The 20,638-nt window shown below is 35.0% G+C and overlaps 1 protein-coding gene across 1 annotated transcript; it reads left to right on the forward strand.

Moving 5' to 3' along the window:
* The first annotated feature begins 6,690 nt into the window (after window positions 1–6,690).
* Window positions 6,691–7,227, forward strand: LOC141593153 (uncharacterized). Its single transcript, XM_074414107.1, has one exon. The coding sequence runs from the start codon at window positions 6,691–6,693 to the stop codon at window positions 7,225–7,227; it is 537 nt and encodes a 178-aa protein (XP_074270208.1).
* The last annotated feature ends 13,411 nt before the right edge of the window (window positions 7,228–20,638 follow it).

Here is a 20,638-nt window from a genome sequence, read left to right on the forward strand (position 1 = left end):
AGATAGATCACGACGGACGTTATCACTTAGTCAGGAGTCTTATTTGGATAAGGTTCTTGAGAGGTTCAGCATGACCAACTCCAAGAAGGGGAACCTTCCTATGACGACGGGATGCGATTGAGCAAGTCTCGATCACCCACGGCGCTTTGAAGGGATTGAGCGCATGAGTCGTGTTCCTTATTCATCTGCAATAGGATCGATCATGTATGCCATGATATGCACACGTCCAGACGTGGGATATGCATTGAGTATGACGAGTCGGTACCAAAAGACTCCAGGTGAAACACACTGGATAGCTGTTCAAAATATCCTCAAGTACCTACGGAGGACTAAGGATTGGGTATTGACTTATGGAGCAGATACTAAGCTATGCGCAATCGGTTACGTAGAGGCTAGCTTCCAAACGGACCGAGATGATTAGAAATCTCATTCTAGATTCGTTCTTACTCTTTATGGTGCTGCGGTCAGCTGGAATAGTTCCAAACGGGAAGTTGTAGCAGATTCTACTACTGAGCCATAGAAATATGATAAGCAAGGAGGACACATTTTCTCCATGAGAATTAAACGTGTACCTGAGTTATAGTAGTTGATTATGAATTCGATACGTTATCTTTTTCATATACTATAATTTCATCGTTTTATATATAATATTTTGTTTTTTCATGTGGATTGTACTGACAACATTGAACGTCACAAAGTGAACTGAATTACATTATATTTGTTTTGGTCCATAATCGCCAATGTGAGCTGATAACTCCGGTATTATATTGTGCAGTCGATTGATGGTGGGTTCAACGAGCCATAAGTTAAACGGTTGACTAATCGATCACAGATACGAGATTATGACGATACCTCGTAGGACAACTTTTTGTGACAACGTAATGGAGTCCTAAATGTTTAAAAACATTCGGTGCCAGGTCGTGGATAGGACATCCATTGTGTTCCTAGAGTCGATTCTTTTGACTATCAACTGTCTCTTGAGATTAAGGCAGTTTTTGGGTGACTTTGGTTTCTTTCTCACGGTCTACCGTAACTGGGGCTAGGTAGATTTTTTCTGGGTCATTTCATACTGTGCTTACATCTGCAGGATTCGAGTTGAAGAAAATATCCAACCCTTATCAGGTATAGTTATTTCTCAGGGCCACTCGAGGAGTTGTAACTGAAATGCATGGCCATGCTCGAATGTTGATTCGTTTATCAGTTAAGTTACTCTCTAGTCGGGAAAACCACTCTTGATAATGATCGCTTGTAAAATACGACCTTTGTGAATTCGGATTTGTAAATTGTTTTACATTGAGTGGGAGAAATTTTATAGGATATGAGAATCGGTTATCGCACATACACTTGTGAGGACAAGTGGGAGTTTGTTGGAGCTGGTGTCCTCCACAAATTAGTGTGATAACATTTGTAAATCTCTTACAGGTTCACAAGGGTATACTTCGTATATTTAATCAGTTGATTAACGTTTACCTAATAACGGTTGGCTTGCTAGAAAGTTTGACGTTATTATCATACAGATGGCGGTGATCAACTGGTCCCTAAAGGTCACACCTATAGGACGTATTTGAGAAATGTGATTATAGAAATATAATTACATTGATGCCCAAAATGATTAAAAAGTTAGTCAATGTGTTGATGAGATAATTATTTAATGAAAATTAAATAATATTAAGTTGAGACAATTAATCACAATTCGTAAATTAAATATCATGAGTTATATTTAAATTAAATATATATAAGGTTAGTTTGGACGAATTAATCAGTTAATTCGTAGTTAAATATAATCAGTTGTATTTAATATCAACAAGTTGAATGTGTCATAGTGGTAATAGTGAGGGTACACAAGCCAAGAGGTCATGGGTTCGATCCTCACTAGATGACAATTTAACACACTTTATATATTTTTGGAAAGACCAAAATAAGGAGAAAAATACTCCTTATTTCGGTTCACTTGGCCGAAATTAGGGAAAGTTTTTTCTTTTCCTAATTGACTCCAAGTTTCGGTCTGTATAAAAAGAAAGGTAGAGAATTATTTCTACCCTAATGCTTTTTCTTGACCTAGCCTCCTCTTTCTCATCACAAGAACACAAAGACAATTAAATTTTACAGAAAATTTTAGATTGATTTCTAGCATGTTCAAAGGGCATATTTCAGATCGTCTTGGGTGCAACTAATAGGCGAATATCAATTTTGATATTGTTCTTAGGCCATATTTTCTAGGACCGAAGGTTAATTCTAAATCTTTATACTTATGTTTATGTATTTTATTTTATGACCTTAGATCATCTTTATTAAATCGTTATAATCCTTCTAGTTTAAGGGAAGTATACAGATTTATTTCCCACACGTATGTCAAGATCAAGTCTGACAATAAGCTTGCACCCAGGTCTGACAAATGTCTTTTTGTAAGATACCCAAGGGAAACACGTGGCTATTACTTCTACAATAAACACGAGAACAAAGTGTTTGTGACTCGTGATGATGTCTTCCTAGAAAAAGAGTTTATTTCTAGAAGATAGAGTGGAAGAAAATTTGAACTTGACGAAGTTCGAGAGCCACAAACCGAGAATGAGGTAGAGGAGAACGTGGAGGATAACGTTCCCTCCTCCTCTGCAACGGTGATCGTTCCTAGAAAGTCAAGTAGGATTTCTAATCCACCTGACCGCTATCTTCGTAACATAAAAAAAGATGGTGTTTTGTTACTTTTGGAAAGTGACGAACCCACTACCTACAAATCGACCATATCTAGTCCCGACTCCTCGCTCTGGCTAGAAGCCATGTGGTTCGAAATGGATTCCATGTATGAGAACTAAGTATGGGACTTGGTGGATTTACCTGAGGGAGTGCGACCCCTTCAGTGTAAATGGATATATAAAATTAAGCTCGGCGTGGATAAACATATAGATGTTTACAAAGCTAGATTGGTGGCAAAAGGTGTCACCCAAGTTCATAGTTTACACTATGATGAAACCTTCCCTCCAGTCGCAATGCTTCGGTCCATTAGGATAATCTTAGCGGTTGCCGCGTTTCATGATTATGAGATTTGGCAAATGGATGTCAAAACCGCCTTCTTGAATGGGATTCTAGAAGAGGAAGTGTACATGATACAACCTGAAGGTTTTGTGGATACATCTAACCCTAAGAAGGTGTCTAAGCTCAAGAAGTCCATCTATGGTCTTAAGCAAGCATCTCGGAGTTGGAATCATCGTTTTGATCATGTTACTAAACAATATGGTTTCACTAGAAGTGTTGAAGAACCATGTTTATACATGAAGTTTGGTGGGAGTAAGGTTGCGATTCTTGTCCTATATGTGGATGACATATTGCTCATCGGGAATGATATTCCATCGCTCACTTCCGTTAAGGAGTGGCAAGGGAATCACTTCTAGATTAAGGACTTGGGAGAGGCACAACGAATCTTGGGTATCCGGATCTATAGAGATAGGTCCAAGAGGATACTAGCATTGAGCCAAGAATCTTATATTGACAAACTTCTTGACCGGTTCAATATTAAAGACTCCAAGAGAGGATTTCTACCTATGGGCCAAGGGATTACTTTGAGCAAGTCACAGTCTCCCTCTACCCCTAAGGAGATTAAACACATGAAGACCGTCCCTTATGCTTCCGTTGTTGGGTCTATCATGTATGCTATGATTTGCACTCATCTCGACGTTGTGTATGCCTTGAGCATGACAAGTCGTTATCAAGCCAAGCCTGGTGAGAGTCACTGGATAGCCGTAAAGAACATCCTTAAGTACTTGAGAAGGACTAAGGATTCGTTCTTAGTGTTTGGAGGAGAAACTGAGTTGCGTGTAAGAGGTTACACGGACGCAAGTTTCCAAACCGATCGGGATGATATGAAATCCCAATCCGGCTATGTGTTTATACTAAATGGAGGAGCTGTTTGATGGAAGAGCTTCAAGCAAAGCGTTACCACGGATTCTACAACTGAGGCTGAGTACCTTGCAGCGTCTGAGGCTGCAAAGGAATCTGTTTGGATTCGGCAATTTATGAAGGGACTAGGAGTAGTCCATTCCGCCAAAGATCCGATCACGCTATATTGTGATAACAGTGGGGCTATTTTTCAAGCCAAAGAGCCGAAGTTTAGTAAAAAATCTATACACATCAAAAGGAAATACCATGTAATTAGAGATTATGGGAAAGGAAGGAAAAAGACATTTGTAAGGTTGGGACAGACGATAATATTGCTGATCCTTTAACCAAGCGTTTATCAAAGGCTAAGCATGATGGTCATTTCGTCGCAATGGGATTGAGACGAGTACCAGATTTTCTTTAGATTATGGATATGTAATAATTGGGTAGTGTATCTCTTTTTATATATATGATAATCGCATTCATTGTTTAAGCATTCATTTATGAATCTTTTGTTTAGTGTGACTAAATTTTTAATACCTTGTTTATCTGAATAAGTTGTGAAGACAATGTTGAACACTATTCAAGTGAATAAGATGAACATTGTATTTTGTCCCTAGTCACTTCATGAGGTGAAGTCTCGGAGTGACTAGATTGTAAGTCGATTGATGGTTGTTCAACACCATGAGGTCATACGTGATGACTAGTCCCTTAGTTCTATTATAGATGCCTGATCGTGGCAGGGATCTCTAAGATGTTCCTATGAGTCGATTCTTTTGACTGGAGACTATTATCTAAGTCAGTGCAGTTTCCGAGTGACTTTGGTTTTTGTCCTAGGTCGTGCCGTGAAAGGAGGCCAAAGGACATCTTCTGAGTCATGGTGATCTGTATTGAGCGAAGATAGATAGGGCATACAGGAATTGTCCACCCACGTTGGGTTACTATATCTCAAGGCCAGTCGAGGAGTTGTGACTATAAATGCGTGCCCACGCTAGGAAGTAATCTCTGGGAGATTTTTCCGGCGTTGTAGTCACACTCCTAATCGAGAAAACCACTCGCGATGTGTTCATATGTAAGTGCGACCTTAAAGACACCTTGCATTGAGTGGGAGATTAAAACGGACAAGAGAATTGGTAGCGCACACCTAGTGTCGGACAAGTGGGAGATTGTTGGAGTTAGTGTCCTCCACAATAGTGCGTTTACATAATAAATATCTTTAAAGGAATATCATCAGGATATTTATTATTTGATCTTCTTCAGTTGATTAACGTAAATCGATAACGGTTAGATGACTAGAGTTTGACGTTATTGTCATGAGACGACGGTGATTAACTGGCCCCTTTCGGTCACACCTAAAGGAATGGATTCCAATTGACAACTAATTAATTGTATGAGATACAATTTATTTAGTCCCTTGATTTATAGACTAAAAGGTTAGTCGATCCTTTTTTTGAGAGATTTCGAGTTACGAACTCGAGGCGCGGCAGTTATTAGTTAATTATGCGATAATTAAATAATAAATTTTATGAGACGGGTTTTAGTTAATTAATTGTTAATTCACTAAAATTGTACTAATTGATTAATGTGATTAATATTAGTACGTAAATAATATGTGTCGTGGTACACATATATTTACGGAGTGTTTTGGACAAAATTAATCGGGAAGCATTTAAACATAAAACGATGTTTAAATAAAATTACACGTATTTGTGCGACAAATATAAGAACCCATATGGACCCGTAAAAGGGTCATGGAAATCGTGTAAATGGGATTGAGTGTTGGCTTAGACATAATCATTCCACTTACTCAATTTAACTTCCCATGATATTTTTGTTCTTTTCAAATCTATGCTCTATTGGGCATATTAAAATAAGACAAAATCAACACTCCACCTCCTCTCACATGTGCCGGCCTCCCCCTATTATTACACCCATTCATTTGTTCATTTTGACTTACTCTTGAACATTTGCATGTGAAAATCATTCTTCTCTCTAAAAATAATAAAAACCATTTACTAAGATTTGTTAGTAAACAAAATATTCACTAAGAGTGCTAGTAATATTACAAATATTATCAAGGTTAAATTTAACAAGTATCTAGTTAATACTTGTTAGATTATTGGGTTTTGTTCTTGTGTGCATATTGAAGGAGATCTTCTAATTTGAAGATTTGTTCTAGGAGGATCAACCATCTTTTTAGCACAAGAACAATCTAAATAGGTGATCTAGATTGTGCCCATATTACCATCAAAATCAATGTAAGGAAATTGTATTTCCTTAATCTTTATTTATTATGCTTTTATATTTGCAAGCATGTTACATAGATCAAATAAAAATGAATTATGAGATAATTTGTATTTTAATTAGAGAGTCTAATATGGATCTATGATCTTTTAATTCAAACATAATTACTCACCATAAATTTAAACCAGCAAATACATACTCAACATAATGGCTAACTTGCACAATTATTGGGCCAGAATTTTTATTCTCCCTACTTCCATTCTCAAGAAAATTGCCCAGATTTGTAGGAATTTCTTATGGACAGGGGTTGATAATGATAAGGGTAACACTTTGGTAGCATGGGAACAGATCTGTCAGGGGAAGGATTATGTTGGCTTGGATGTTAGAGACATAATAAGATGAAACAAAGCTCCTCTTGGGAAATATATTTGGTGGATAGCCCAAAACAAAGACCATCTTTGGGTGAGATGGGTGCACTCTATTTATATCAAAGATGGGGACTGGCAAAGTTATCAACCTAAAAAGAATGGCAGTTGGCCATGGAGAAAGATTTGTAGGATCAGAGATCTTATTATGGCTGGTTATGTGGGAGACTGGTGGCTTCAACAACAACAGGATTACACTATTCGTAATGCCTATGATTGGCTTGGCTCTCCTTGTGTGAAAGTGCCCTGGGCAAAGTTTGTTTGGGATACATTAGCTCTTCCTAGACAGTGTTTTATTGGATGGCTTGTGATGCATAGGATATTGCTTACTAAGGATAGGTTGAAGAGAATGGAGGTTATTACTGATGTTAACTGTGTATTGTGTGCTGCTGCACCTGAGACACACTCTCACCTCTTCTCCGACTGTGAGTATAGCCAGAAATGCCTTCCGATTCTGTCTCATAGCTTGGTTTGCCATCTACCTGGGCAGGGTTGGTCTGATTGGTGGACTAGACAGAAATCTCATTCCCAGAGTTTGAAGTATCAGATTGTTGCTGCTCTCTTGGCCCTTATCTATGCAATCTGGTGGAGTAGGAATCATTGTAGACTAGAAGGCATCCTTATGCGTCCTGAGTTTATTGTAGCCAGGATTGACGAACATAGGAAAGCTTGCTTTGCAGTGTAAAGACCATGTCTACTGATTTTGTGTCTTAGGTTATGTAAATTTGTCTAATTGTGCTGGCTTTGTTAGCTAGTTGAGCTCAAATGTTTGTATCTTGGTTACCTTATTAATATAAGCTTACCTTTTTACCAATAAAAACATAATGGCTAACTTTCACTGCCCTAGGGCTGTGTACCATGATGCATCTGACAAGTAGACATTAATCAGCGAATACGTGGCATGGAAGTGGAAAACATACACTACGCCAAATAAGACCTTCAATAACGGTCAGATAATGCAATTACCGTTATTAAATAGAAACACGGAACCGTTATTGCAATGACTAGTGTTAAATATATACCACGGTTGTATACAAACACGCGACCGTTATATAACATCAATAACGGATCTATAATACCGTTATCACAACTCAAGAACCGTTATAAAACTGTTGTTAAATATGTTTATGGCAACGGGTATTATTTTAAGAAATCGTTATTAAATATTAATAACGGTTTCAAACCTGTTGCCTAGATTACTATTGACAACGGTTTAGTGGTTCAAAAACCGTTGTTAAATATTATATATGATAACGGTTCATTTCGTTATCTTATTTAATTAAATGTCAAAATTTAACAACGGTTTTATTGCGTGCTAAACTGTTGTTATATTTATCAATTGATGAAACTTTGATAACGGCTCTTCTTAAATAAACCGTTTTTAACATTTTGAAGTCGACAACGGTTATCGTTCATTATCTTATATTTTTGGCGGTTTGAATGGAAGGGAAAAGATGTCAACGATTATTTATCTAAATAAAACTGTTGTCAAATAATTGTTTCTAACAGGTTGTTTTTAACCGTTATCGTTTTTAAATTTTGTTTTTAAAAAAAATGATTTTAGCTTGTTCTAGCAGCTGCTTAAATGCTAATTTTTCAGCGTTTTGTAGCTTTCTTTGGAATGCTATTTTTCAATTGCAATTGAAAATAGCATTCAGCGATTGTGCTGCTTTGCAAAAATTCAATCCTGCATCAAAATATTACACCCCGTGATCAATTAAACTCAGTTTAAAAGCAGTACAAACAGGATGATCAAAAGCCAAAACACAACTTCCTCAAAAAAATAAAAGAAGCCAATACACAATGGCTCTATATATATATATATATACACACACACGTACATAGAGCATGAGCAAACTATTGAGACTCCACTAATGAAACAACATAACTGGCCCACATATTTCTCATCTGATTGATGTCCTCTGGCGAATATTCTGGGGCTTTGTTGAGTATTAATGGAAACTACAATTCAAAATATATGTAATCAAAATAGATATAATTCATGGAAGTATACAGAATTGAACTCAATTTACGTCTGAAATAGTTTTTAAATCACACTAACCCGTATCGGAATGGTAGAAAGTTTTTCGTTGATAACCTTCCACATGGACTGACAAACGTAAAAGGCGCATTGTTTGTCGCCTAGTGCTTTAGGATAATATTATATAAATCACACACAAATCAGCTGAATTGGGTATTCAACCTCTCGCATAAACTTTTGGAATATGTGTCCTCGACAATAGTGCGATCACATTAGTAAAACTCATTATAAGAATACATAAAGGGATGATTCGATTTTATACATCAACTGATCAACATTAATCAGTAATGATTGGCTGACTAGAGTTTGACATTACTGTCATTTGACGGTGGTGATCAGTGGATCCCTTAAGGTCACACCTAAAGGACAACTCCCTTAATAGATAAAATTAATTATTTGTATAATGATATAGATTAATTAATTCCTTAAAATAGAACAATTCACGAATGTGAGTAAGAATATGAATCTTATTGTAATTCGATAAAATGAGATTCGTTTTATTAATTAAGATGTTATATTACTAAAATTTTATTTATGAAATAATTAAATTAAGAATGAACAGTTAATTATAATTGCAATATATTGTAGATTATATTAACATGGACCATTTTATGTACTTGTAGTTGGGAATTACTAGTCAATTATTGTATATAATTAAATTAATATATGTAATGATATTTAATTTTTAAGTATGCATTAATATTATTAACAACATGTTATATATCACATGTCACACATTATATGACAAAATGACAAATTGACAAAAATAAAATGGACTCCATTTTAACCTAGGGGCACCGGTTTTTATGGGTTGTTTGGGTGAGATGGTTAAGATTGTTTTTAGTGGTAAACACAATCATTACCTTCAAAACCTAAACTACACTCTAACAAGTTTTGATAAGAACAATTGCATGAGCATTTTTGCACGCATTGGCTCTCCTCTCTCCTCCTCTAAAAACTGGTTTTCCCCCTCCTTTTAATATAAGAATTGTTCTTATTATTCACTCATTCATTCTTACACAATTCACTTCTTACTCTTCTCTCCTTTTCTCTATAAAATGAAGTTTTAGAAAAGAAAAATTAAGTTGTTCAAAAATCTTATATTTAGATTACTAAAAGTAGTAATAGAAATAATAATAAGATTATATTTTAAGGTCTCTAATTTAATATATCTAGTTAATATATAAAATGAGATTTAAGGGTAAGTCTTGGTGCAATTGAAAGGAGGATCTCACAATATTTGGACAAGGAGGATCATCCAATTAATTAAGCTCAAGAACAAGTAAGAAAGGAGTTCTTGCTTGTGCCCTTAAACCGTTGCATGCATAATCGGCTTAGTTTTTCCGACTAAATTAAAACTTGAAATTTGTGATTTATATGATTAAGCCACAAAATTATTTTGCATGTCATATATTCTGGTTCTAAAATGAATTTAGGTCATTTTGATGATTTATGGTGTTTTTTTTAGCTCATTTTAATGATTTTTAGTAATTTTATTACATTTTATTGATTGAAATGTTGTTTAAAATGCTAAAAATAATTAAACTTTGTCTCTGACCTTGAATTTTTCATATGACCTCACATGCATATTTTACTTGTTTTATGTGAAATTTCGTATAAATTTGATTTATTTTGGCATGATTTATAATTTTTATGAAATAAAAATGACATAAATGGAGGTAAAATGGTTAAAATTAGTTAAACTACGAAATAGGTCATGAAATTTTAATATGTTGTCACATACACATTTTACTCACTGTGTGTAAAATTTTTGATGAACTTGATTTATTTTGCATGATTTATGAATTTTTAGGTGTAAAAATGACATAAATGGTGACTATTTTAGCATAAATAGCTAAAAATATTAAATGGCATGCGAAAATTATTTTAGTTTGCATTTTTATCCCACATATTAGATCTAAAGTTGGAACATTGATTAGATTAATCTTCATATGCTTTAGATGTTTTATTAGATAAAACCGATAAATTACAACTATATTTTTCTCGAAATAAATTCGAACATTTTAACCTAGATTTTTGATATTATGAATGTCATGGAATTTTTCCAGAATAATCAAAAATTTAAAATTCAAATTTTGAAATTATTGTAATTTTATTTGAATTTATTTCATAAAATGTTATGATATTAAGGTAAAAAATGAGCATAATTGATAAATCAAGTTGAATTATTGTCAAAAAATTGAGTGATGACTAATTTTTGAGTCCTAAAATGTTAGGATAATTAACTTGGACTAAAATTTGATTTTAGTAATATTTTGTGTAATTTTAATAAGTTAAAATTGTGAATATCCATAAAACCGGTTTATATTTATGATATAAGTTTAAATAGGGCGATTTGCCACATAATTGGCATGTTAGACACATACTATATTGCTGCATTTTTCGTTGATGAATGTCATATTTCTTTTATATAATTTTAAATTATGTAATTTTATCTTAGTATGGCCTTAGTTTAATCGATATTACCCGTAATGTAAGGGAATATTGATTCGGTTGTAATTTAATGTGATCTCGTATCACTTTTATTTATTTCATTAGATTTCTTTTTATAAATGTATAATAGGAAGTACAATGTACATTTTATTATTTAATTATTTGTAATCCCGGAGTTTCCTAAAGACGGTGCCATTCGGAAAGGAGTTCCGATCAAGACGGTGTTTTTTCTTGGGAGGCGTGTCAAATGAAGATTCAAGGGACCAAAGGAGTTGGTTTCCGAATATGTAATAGAATATAAGATTTTCTATTTTAGAAAAGGCCATACTAGGAAATTTGTTTCCTTTATTTGCTTGCTTTATATGTTTGCATGCATTGCGAAATCGCCATAACTAAACATGCATATTTAATCGTCTTATCGACTATTGTCAATTAAAATTATCGAGTATTCATCGACTTCGTTCACTTAAAGATGATAGATAATAAATCGACAAGACCTCTCACATGTTTAAAATTGAGATTAGCCTTACCAAATAATAGGACTCATGAATCCCTTTGACATTTGGGGTAGATTCGGTTCCCCGTGGTACTTTCATTTTTCATTGGGTAAGTGGGTTAATAAAACGTTATTACACGCGAAATTTGGTTGGAATCAACGGGATATAAAGACTAGTCTTATGTTCCGGGGCTAGAGATGGAATTTATGAAATGTATCGACCGAGAATTCTATGGTAGAATCAATTAAAGAATTAATTCACCAAATTTATCCACGTATGGGTTGTATCGGTTTCCCGTACCCATGTTTGTATAAAATTGGATCTCGGAATCATTTATATAATTTAGGTGCGAGGTCATTATATAAATGCATATTTTATTTAAAACCTTGTTAAAATGTTTATAAGTAAATATAATAAATGTTAATTGTTTCCTTCATTTCTTTTTGTAGTCAATTTTGATTCATTTTCAATGACAACTCCGATTTCATCCGCTTCTACTAGTGGAACCGCTCCACCTCTAACTAATGCTTCTTGGTCCGATCCTTCATGGATCGATGTACACTTGAAAACAATGGCACTAACTTTGCCGATTGGGATGCGCAACTCCGCTTGGCCGCAGAAGGTGACGACAAGCTTCGTTACCTTACCGAAGCCGCTCCCGCTATACCTACTACTAGGTCCACCGCCGTGGTTAGGGAGGCTTATGAGGCTTACCTAAAGGAATCGGCCGCGATCAAGAATGTCTTGATATTCTCTATGGATGTCGATCTCCAAAGGAGTGCTATTAAGATAGGCATCGCCTATGAGATCTACGCCAAGCTTGTGACCATGTTTTCGCAAGCTCCTAGGATCATCCAATATGAGGCGGCCTCCGCATTCTTTGAGCTCAACATCAAAGAGGGTCAAAAAGTGAGCCCTCATGTACTCAAATTGATTGAGCATGTTTAAACGCTCAAATTGCAAAAGGTTGAAATTCCCGAACAACTCGTTATTGACCGAGTTCTCCATTCCTTGAATCGCATCAAAGCATTTGTACAGTTTAGGGTAAACTACAATATGCAAAACATGAAAACCTCTCTCCATGAATTGCACAACTTGCTTGTACAAGCCGAGAGAGACATGGGTCTCAATGTGAATGCGACTAAGGATGTGCTCAATATTAATGAAAAGAGCAAAGGGAAATTCAAGAAAAGCGCTAGAAAGGGTAAAAACCCAATCCCAACAAGGGCAAAGGGAAAGCTATTGGGAATAGCTCATAAAATCCCAAAAATGGTGCATCTTCCAAAGATAAGTGTCACAATTTTTGTGGTACGGGCCATTGGAAGATAAATTGCCAAAAGTATCTTGGAGATGTTAAAGCTGGACGTGTGACTCCAGTAGGTAATAATTTCTCTAATTTTTGTGTTATTGATATAAATATCAACTTTAGTATTTAGATACAAGTTGTGATTCTCACCCCTTTAAATGTGATATAGGGCATGTGAGCAATGACAAAGGCAAGGACAAGCAAGCTTGAGGATGATCTTCAACAAGGCATGCTAGTATAGCCGCCCATAGTAGAAGATCTATGGAACCTTGGATTTTTATTTTGTATTGTCTTCTTAGTATTATTGTATTTTGGCTTATTGTTTTTAGAACTTCTTTTGATTTCCATGTTGGACATGGAAGTTTGTTTTATTTCCATTTTGCAAACAATGGTTGTATGAATTTTAATGGCTTGGCTTTCATCCCAAGTCATTCGGTTTATGGAATTTTTCTTTGTTCTAAAAACTTGTCATTATGCACCTTTCACATCAACAACATAAATTGATTTGACTTAAATTGATCATAAAAGAATTACAACGATTAGATCATTGTAATAAGTTCATAAGCCATGAATTTGATTTCCTCTTATACTTTTATGACCAAATATCACATCTTATTTGAGATAAGATAGAACGATTAAAAGGTCAAATAGAGTTATTTGAACTATAGGTAGAGAATTTTAGAAACCAATTGATAACGCCACTTATAACTAAGACTTGTAACCACTTATAAGACTCCATACGAGTTATGGGAGGTCTTAAGACCCTAAAATTGTATAAGACATGCATATGAGTCCAATCCTTTATCTTATAAAGGTTTGTCTATCTTACTACTAGATTACAATGTCATTACATAAGGGTCATCCATTAAGGTCATAATGTGCGACATTTACTCTTGAGAATAGTTTCTTGCTTACATAGCTATCTTTCGATAAAATAGGAGTATTTTTCAAAAGATAGAGTGGGAGAAAATAAGCAACAAACTCAAGACTAATTAGGAGACCAAAAGAAAGCTTGTTAGGTCAAACCCAAGACTTGTGAGGAGACCAAAATAAAGTTTCTTAGGTCAAACTCGAGACTAGTGAGGAGACCAAAAGAAAGCTTCTTAGGTCAAACTCGAGACTAATGAAGAGACCAAAAGAAAGTGATCGTTTATAAAGATTATGAAGTGGTTATATCGAGTAATTTCAAGTCAATTTACATAAGAGCCTAACAAACCAATGTGAAGTCTATGCATAAGAGTTGCATGGATAGACATTAAATTGTCCACAAAGCTGAGTTAAAGGGTAACTACGCTAAGATCCATATTATCATTGCTACACCTCAAGGTGTAATGATCAAGTTAGATGTTAAGACCAATTTCTAAACAGGTATTTAGAAAGGGTGTGAGTGTGTGACATTAACACAAGGTTTTAATCAACACTTAGAAATTACAATGATCATCTCAAGTTATGTGATAAGAAAATGGTTTACTCGAGTTATCGAGAAGCCATAAGTATACATGGATTTAAGAGGGAGTCAATATTGTCATGTTTCGACATGGAGATCAGTGAGAGAAATTGTCTTTCATATTAAGGATGACATGCTAACACTACCGTTGATGAAGGAGTGTTTTTTTTTTTCAATTCTCGATGAAAGAAGACATGTTGCATTTTTAAGATTCCAAATCTATTATTATAGGGAATTTTAAGTTGGCACGTAGATAAGTATCTTATGTTGATAAGATTCAATATCGGTTTAATATCAACATAGGTTGAGAAGGTTATTCATTTAGATGAAAGTGGAATTACTATGATAGAGTCATAGTCATTCACTGAATCCCATGAGTTGTTGATCACATGAAATCGATTGCTAATGTTTCCACCATTAGAACGATCATGTATGCCAATGTATGCAAATATTATGATGAATCATATGCTTGGAGCATAATGAGTCAATGACAAGTTATTTTGTATAGAAGTCATTTGAAAGCCTTCAAGAACATCCACTATAATTCCTGAGAAGAAATGAGGATCTGTTCTTGTGTTTGGAAGACGTACTAAGTTGTGTGTTAAAGGGTTACACAAACTTTAGTTTCCAAACCTATAAGGATTTAACGAAATCCTAGACTAATTTTATTGACTCAGGAGTAAGTGACTAGAAAAATGTTTTAAAATCAATCACTGCAGATTCTACAAATGGAATCTAAGTACATTGTGATAAGGTGGTTTATAAAGGGACTATAGGTAGTTCCTTCTACCAAGTGTTTTATCACAAGTTATATGATGACAGTGGGAGCATCCTTCAAGTTAAAGAGCCCAAGTCTATGAAGAAATCTAGACATGTACTCAGAGAAATTCATGACATTTGAAATGACATTGAATAGAAGGAGAAAGCAATTCTTAAAGTTGGACCAAATGGATACATGGTATATCCACTAACCAAGCTTTTATTGCACTTTGATAAGTGTAATATATATACACTTTAGATTATAAAATGTGAAGTAGTAATATGGTATTGACTATTCATATGTGATAATCGCATTTATCGTTTGAGTTTCTTAAACTCAGCTATTACCTTGTTATATCTGAATAGGTTGTTGAGACAACATTGAACCCTATTGAAGTGAACTAGATTAACATAGTAATTGCACCTGGTCACTCATATGAGGTGACGTCTCTAAGTGACTAAATTGTGAGTCGATTGATGATAAGTTCAAGTGCCATAGGGTCATAAGAGATGATCAGTCGATCATATAGACTGACTGTAAGAGACACTTTGTCGGGCTGTGACCGCTTATAGAGTTCTGGAAATTCATACATAGCCTGGTCGTAGCAAGAGCTACTATAGTATTCTTTTGAGTCAATTCTTTGACTAAAGACTATTCGCCCAAGTTGGCACAGTTTTTGAGTGACTTTAAATTATGCTCTATGATTTTCGTAAATGAGGTCTAATGGGCATCTTTTGGGTCATGATGAGTTGTGGCTAAACAAAGGGAATAGTGCGATAGGAATTGTCCATCCCCTTGCCAGGGTTATTTAATAATCTCAAGGCCACTCGAGCAGTAGTGAACTGAAAATGCGTGGCCACGCTCGGAAGGTATCTACGGTAGATAATTCCGGTCAGACAGTTACTCCCCGGATCGAGGAAACCACTCTAGATATGATCACTTGTAAGAACGACCTGCAACACACCTTGCATTGAGTGGGAGATAGTAATAGGACAAGAGAATTGGTGACGCACACTTGTCTCGGACAAGTGGGAGATTGTTGGAGTATGTGTCCTCAACAATAGTGCGATCACAGTAGTAAAACTCATAATAAGAATACATAAAGGGATGATTCATTTTTATACATCAATTGATCAGCATTAATCAGTAATGATTGGCTGACTAGAGTTTGACATTACTGTCGTTTGACGGTGGTGATCAGTTGATCCCTTAAGGTCACACCTAAAGGACAATTCCCTTAATAGATAAAATTAATTAATTGTATAATGATACAGATTAATTAATTCCTTAAAATAGAACAATTCACGAATGTGAGTAAGAATATGAATCTTATTGTAATTCGATTAAATGAGATTCGTTTTAGTAATTAAGATGTTATATTACTAAAATTTTGTTTATGAAACAATTAAATTAAGAATGAACAGTTAATTATAATTACAATAAGTTGTAGATTATATTAACATGGACCATTTTATATACTTTTAATTGGTAATTACTAGTCAATTATTGTATATAATTAAATTAATATATGTAATGATATTTAATTGTTAAGTATGCATTAATATTATTAACAACATGTTATATGTCACATGTCACACATTATATGACAAAATGACAAATTGACCAAAATAAAATGGACTCCATTTTAACCTAGGGGCACCGGTTTTTATGGGTTGTTTGGGTGAAATGGTTAAGATTGCTTTTAGTGGTAAACACAATCATTACCTTCAAAACCTAAACTACACTCTAACAAGTTTTGATAAGAACAATTGCATGAGCATTTTTGCATGCATTGGCTCTCCTCTGTCCTCCTCTAAAAACAGGTTTTCCCCCCTCCTTTTAATATAAGAATTGTTCTTATTATTCACTCATTCATTCTTACTCAATTCACTTCTTACTCTTCTCCCTTTTCTCTCTAAAATAAAGTTTTAGAAAAGAAAAACTAAGTTGTTCAAAAATCTTATATTTAGATTACTAAAAGTAGTAATATAAATAATAATAATATTATATTTTAAGGTCTCTAATTTAATATATCTAGTTAATATATAAAATTAGATTTAAGGGTGAGTCTTGGTGCAATTGAAAGGAGGATCTCACAATATTGGGAGAAGGAGGATCATCCAATTAATTAAGCTCAAGAACAAGTAAGAAAGGAGTTCTTGCTTGTGCTCTTAAACCGTTTTTCGTTATGTAAGGAACATTTTATTTACTTATTTGTTTACATTTTGCTATGCATGCATAAGATCATCATATTTAATTAATGAGTTATTAGATTTAAAATTAAAGAGTTTAATTTGAGGGTTAATGAATCCTTTCATAAACATTAATTAAATGATACGAGTAATTATTAAGAATACACTTACTATTGGCGTGATAAAATTGGGATCAGTGTTGCTTTCATATTTCCCAAGTGGACATAATCTTTTTTTTGCTTCAAAAACACTAATTCATAAATATACACACATACCATTATTATTTGCATATATATGGCTCAAGTCATGCAATAACAAATGATATTATGAGAGGTTATAAACTTACTCAGTTATCATCCTTACACAACTGTCAGGGGGTTTGCCTTCGCGAGAGTCAATCCAGTACACTGTTTTTGTTTCTACTTGGATTGCCAGTAGCACCCAATGCTTCCTATTCATTTTGGGACATTGAACTGTTAGTTCATTTACACGCATTTAAGCGTGTTAATATTAAATTTATAGAACCGTGATTCATTACAATAATCACGTACTATACATACATATCCTCATTGTAGGGGGCAAGCCATAGTTTTTTGGACGACATCAATCGACGAGCGATAATATTGATTTGTTCTTCGTATGAAATTTTATGCATAGAGAACGCCTTATGACTCAAGAATCCGTAGGCGTGAATTGGGACCTTCCACTCAGCGAATTGATTATTGATGTACCTATTACGCCACATAGAGCGAAGATTGTTATTGTAATTAATAATTTAAACAAACATCATTATTCGTAAACGGAAATGACTAAATAGTTTTATTAATAAAACTTACTTCATCCAAATCAAAATGTGAACAGCATCTAAATTGTCAAGGTCGACAAATTACATCAGTTGCTTCGGATCCAGTATGGCTATATCAGCTGCGCCCATAACTTCCTTTTCAATGTTAATCATGACTACATCCCCTGTAGGTGACCTCTTTACCGCCAGGTTGTGCAAAGCCTTCAGTGAAGCAGTTTTCATCTTTTTCTTATATTCACACGCACGATTCATAATAAGAATCATAAGCAGGCTTGACTACAACAACTTTCGTTAACGTAGTAGTAATTGCTTTAGCTTCCATCATGGCTTTGCTTAAGTTCTGCAAATGTAAAGATTAAAGTACTTACGATATGTTAATATTCGTATCCTAATCTATTTAAAGAACAAGAAATAAGTAACGTCTGCATATAGGTACCTCGGGGATGACAACATTGATGAGGTTCTCAGGCCATTGCACATAAGAGCTTAGGGCTTATTTCAAATAAGTGACCACCTCATTAGGAAATGGTACTTTTACTTCCCCATACTCGTCTTTATATAATTGGGACACTTCCACTTTCCTGCAATTGTGACGAAGGGGTATACCATGAACCTTAACTTGTTGAAGCCGGTCGTAATTGAACACGTATCCCCTAACAACAACAACTTTCTGTTTCCCCTGTAAATAGGACAGACGATAAGCCACCTTGCAATCGCCCTTCACGTAAGATTTAATCAATTAGTTCACATACATTCACTACCTTTAATAAATTTCGTAAGTAAAAAACGTGTATGATATGAATAATTATAAACTAGCAGCTATTACCTTTTTCGGTGTTGAAAAGAACATCTAATCATCAACTACCTCTACTTCATCCTGTGTCACGGCCTTCCTGGCATCCTCTTCCTCTTCAACTGCCTGATATCAATCCTCGGCTCCCACTTCAGTCTCCTTTCCCATTTCCTTCTCCCTTGGCATGTCATCCTCGGCTTCCTTCTGTACATTAACACTTGTCCATATAACACGTACTGATTTTCCAAATCATATAACACACTGTATATAAGACATAAAATATTATTACCTCTTTTTCCTCCCCCTCCCCTTTCTTTTCCTCCTCCTCCTCCTCCTCCTCCTCCTCCTCCTCCTCCTCCTCCACCTCTGCTTCCTTTATGACTTGTTGAACCATATCCAACTCGTTTTCTAATGGCTTTTCCCCAGTTTCCAACATTTTCACCATCAACCTGTCTATTTTCTGTAGCTGTGTAGTAGAAATTAATGTCAGAATATATAGTTGTAAATTAATTACGTTGGTTCAAATACAGTATTTATAGATTACCTTCTTGGAATCATCACCACGTCGAGTAGTTTTCCCAAAATACTTAGTGATACCAACATGCGTTCCTACCCCTCTCACACGACCTGTATGCCCTGCTTTGCCGATTGCCCTAGCAAGAATGTCATCACGTTCTTGAGGCTTCCATTTTCCTTCCTGTAACTCCTTCTCACAGATCCTCTACATACACATAAAACCATTAAGCAACTCACAATTATATAACTCCGACTACCAGTGGTAGGAGTGACATATTTATTCAAACTTACAATTTTCTCCTTTATGTCCTTATCATATTCAGTTTCCGTCTTTCCATTCTTAGGAGTGTGGCCTTCCACCCAAGCGTCGTGACGACTGAATTTTCCAAGCTTTGCCTACAATTCATTCATCACATTGATATCCTCTCAAAATATGTATGAACTATGAACATATATAACAGTCATCGCCTAATAGTCTAATATTATAAGAATTATGTACTTACAAGTTTCTTCTTAATCAATCTATAACCACCTCGGGAGCCGTAAAAGACGGTCTTTTTCTTTGAAATGTTCGCCTTGTTCCTCTCACTCATAGCCTTCATCAAATAAATTGTATCAAGAAACGTAAGCATGACCAAACACTAAACTAAGTATTCGTCTTTACTTATTATTATTAAGTTACCTTAAACTTGTCAGACTGCCTATAAGCGATATAGCTATCCCAATGGTCCTGACTGACATACGGATACTTCTTTTTTGGTGGTTTCTTGTTCATCTCCCCGGTTTCCTTGTTGAACAAGTGGTTCTCAGCAATCTTTAACTTCCAAGATCTGAGGGCTTCCCCTGTCTTTTTTTTAGGTACTTATCATACATTTCGGGGACAACGTAAGCTAACTGCATATACGATGAGCATAGTTGGTACAAGTGTTTCGGCTAATACACATATCAAGTAGTAACTTAATTTCAATTTAAACATTAATTATTGTATATACATACCTTTAGTCTGTTTATTAGCATGGTGTTTCGTATTTTACTCAGTTCACTAATACGCGGCGTACCGAGAGGCACATACTGTCTTACACAACAACCAATCCAACTCACAAAATACCCGGCATACTCACCATATGGCAGCCCCGTATTTTTATCCCATTGTAAAGGATTAGGTATCTTTGAATTTATTGCTTCTAGGAAAACCATGTGGCGCATTCGACCCGCAGTGTGTTGCAAATTATTCTCATCACCTGAGTCATCGCCTGACGCATTTCCATCATTTCTTTTGTGCTTT

This window comes from Silene latifolia, chromosome 7 (assembly GCF_048544455.1).
Source record: "Silene latifolia isolate original U9 population chromosome 7, ASM4854445v1, whole genome shotgun sequence".
In the NCBI taxonomy this organism is placed as follows: Eukaryota; Viridiplantae; Streptophyta; class Magnoliopsida; order Caryophyllales; family Caryophyllaceae; genus Silene; species Silene latifolia.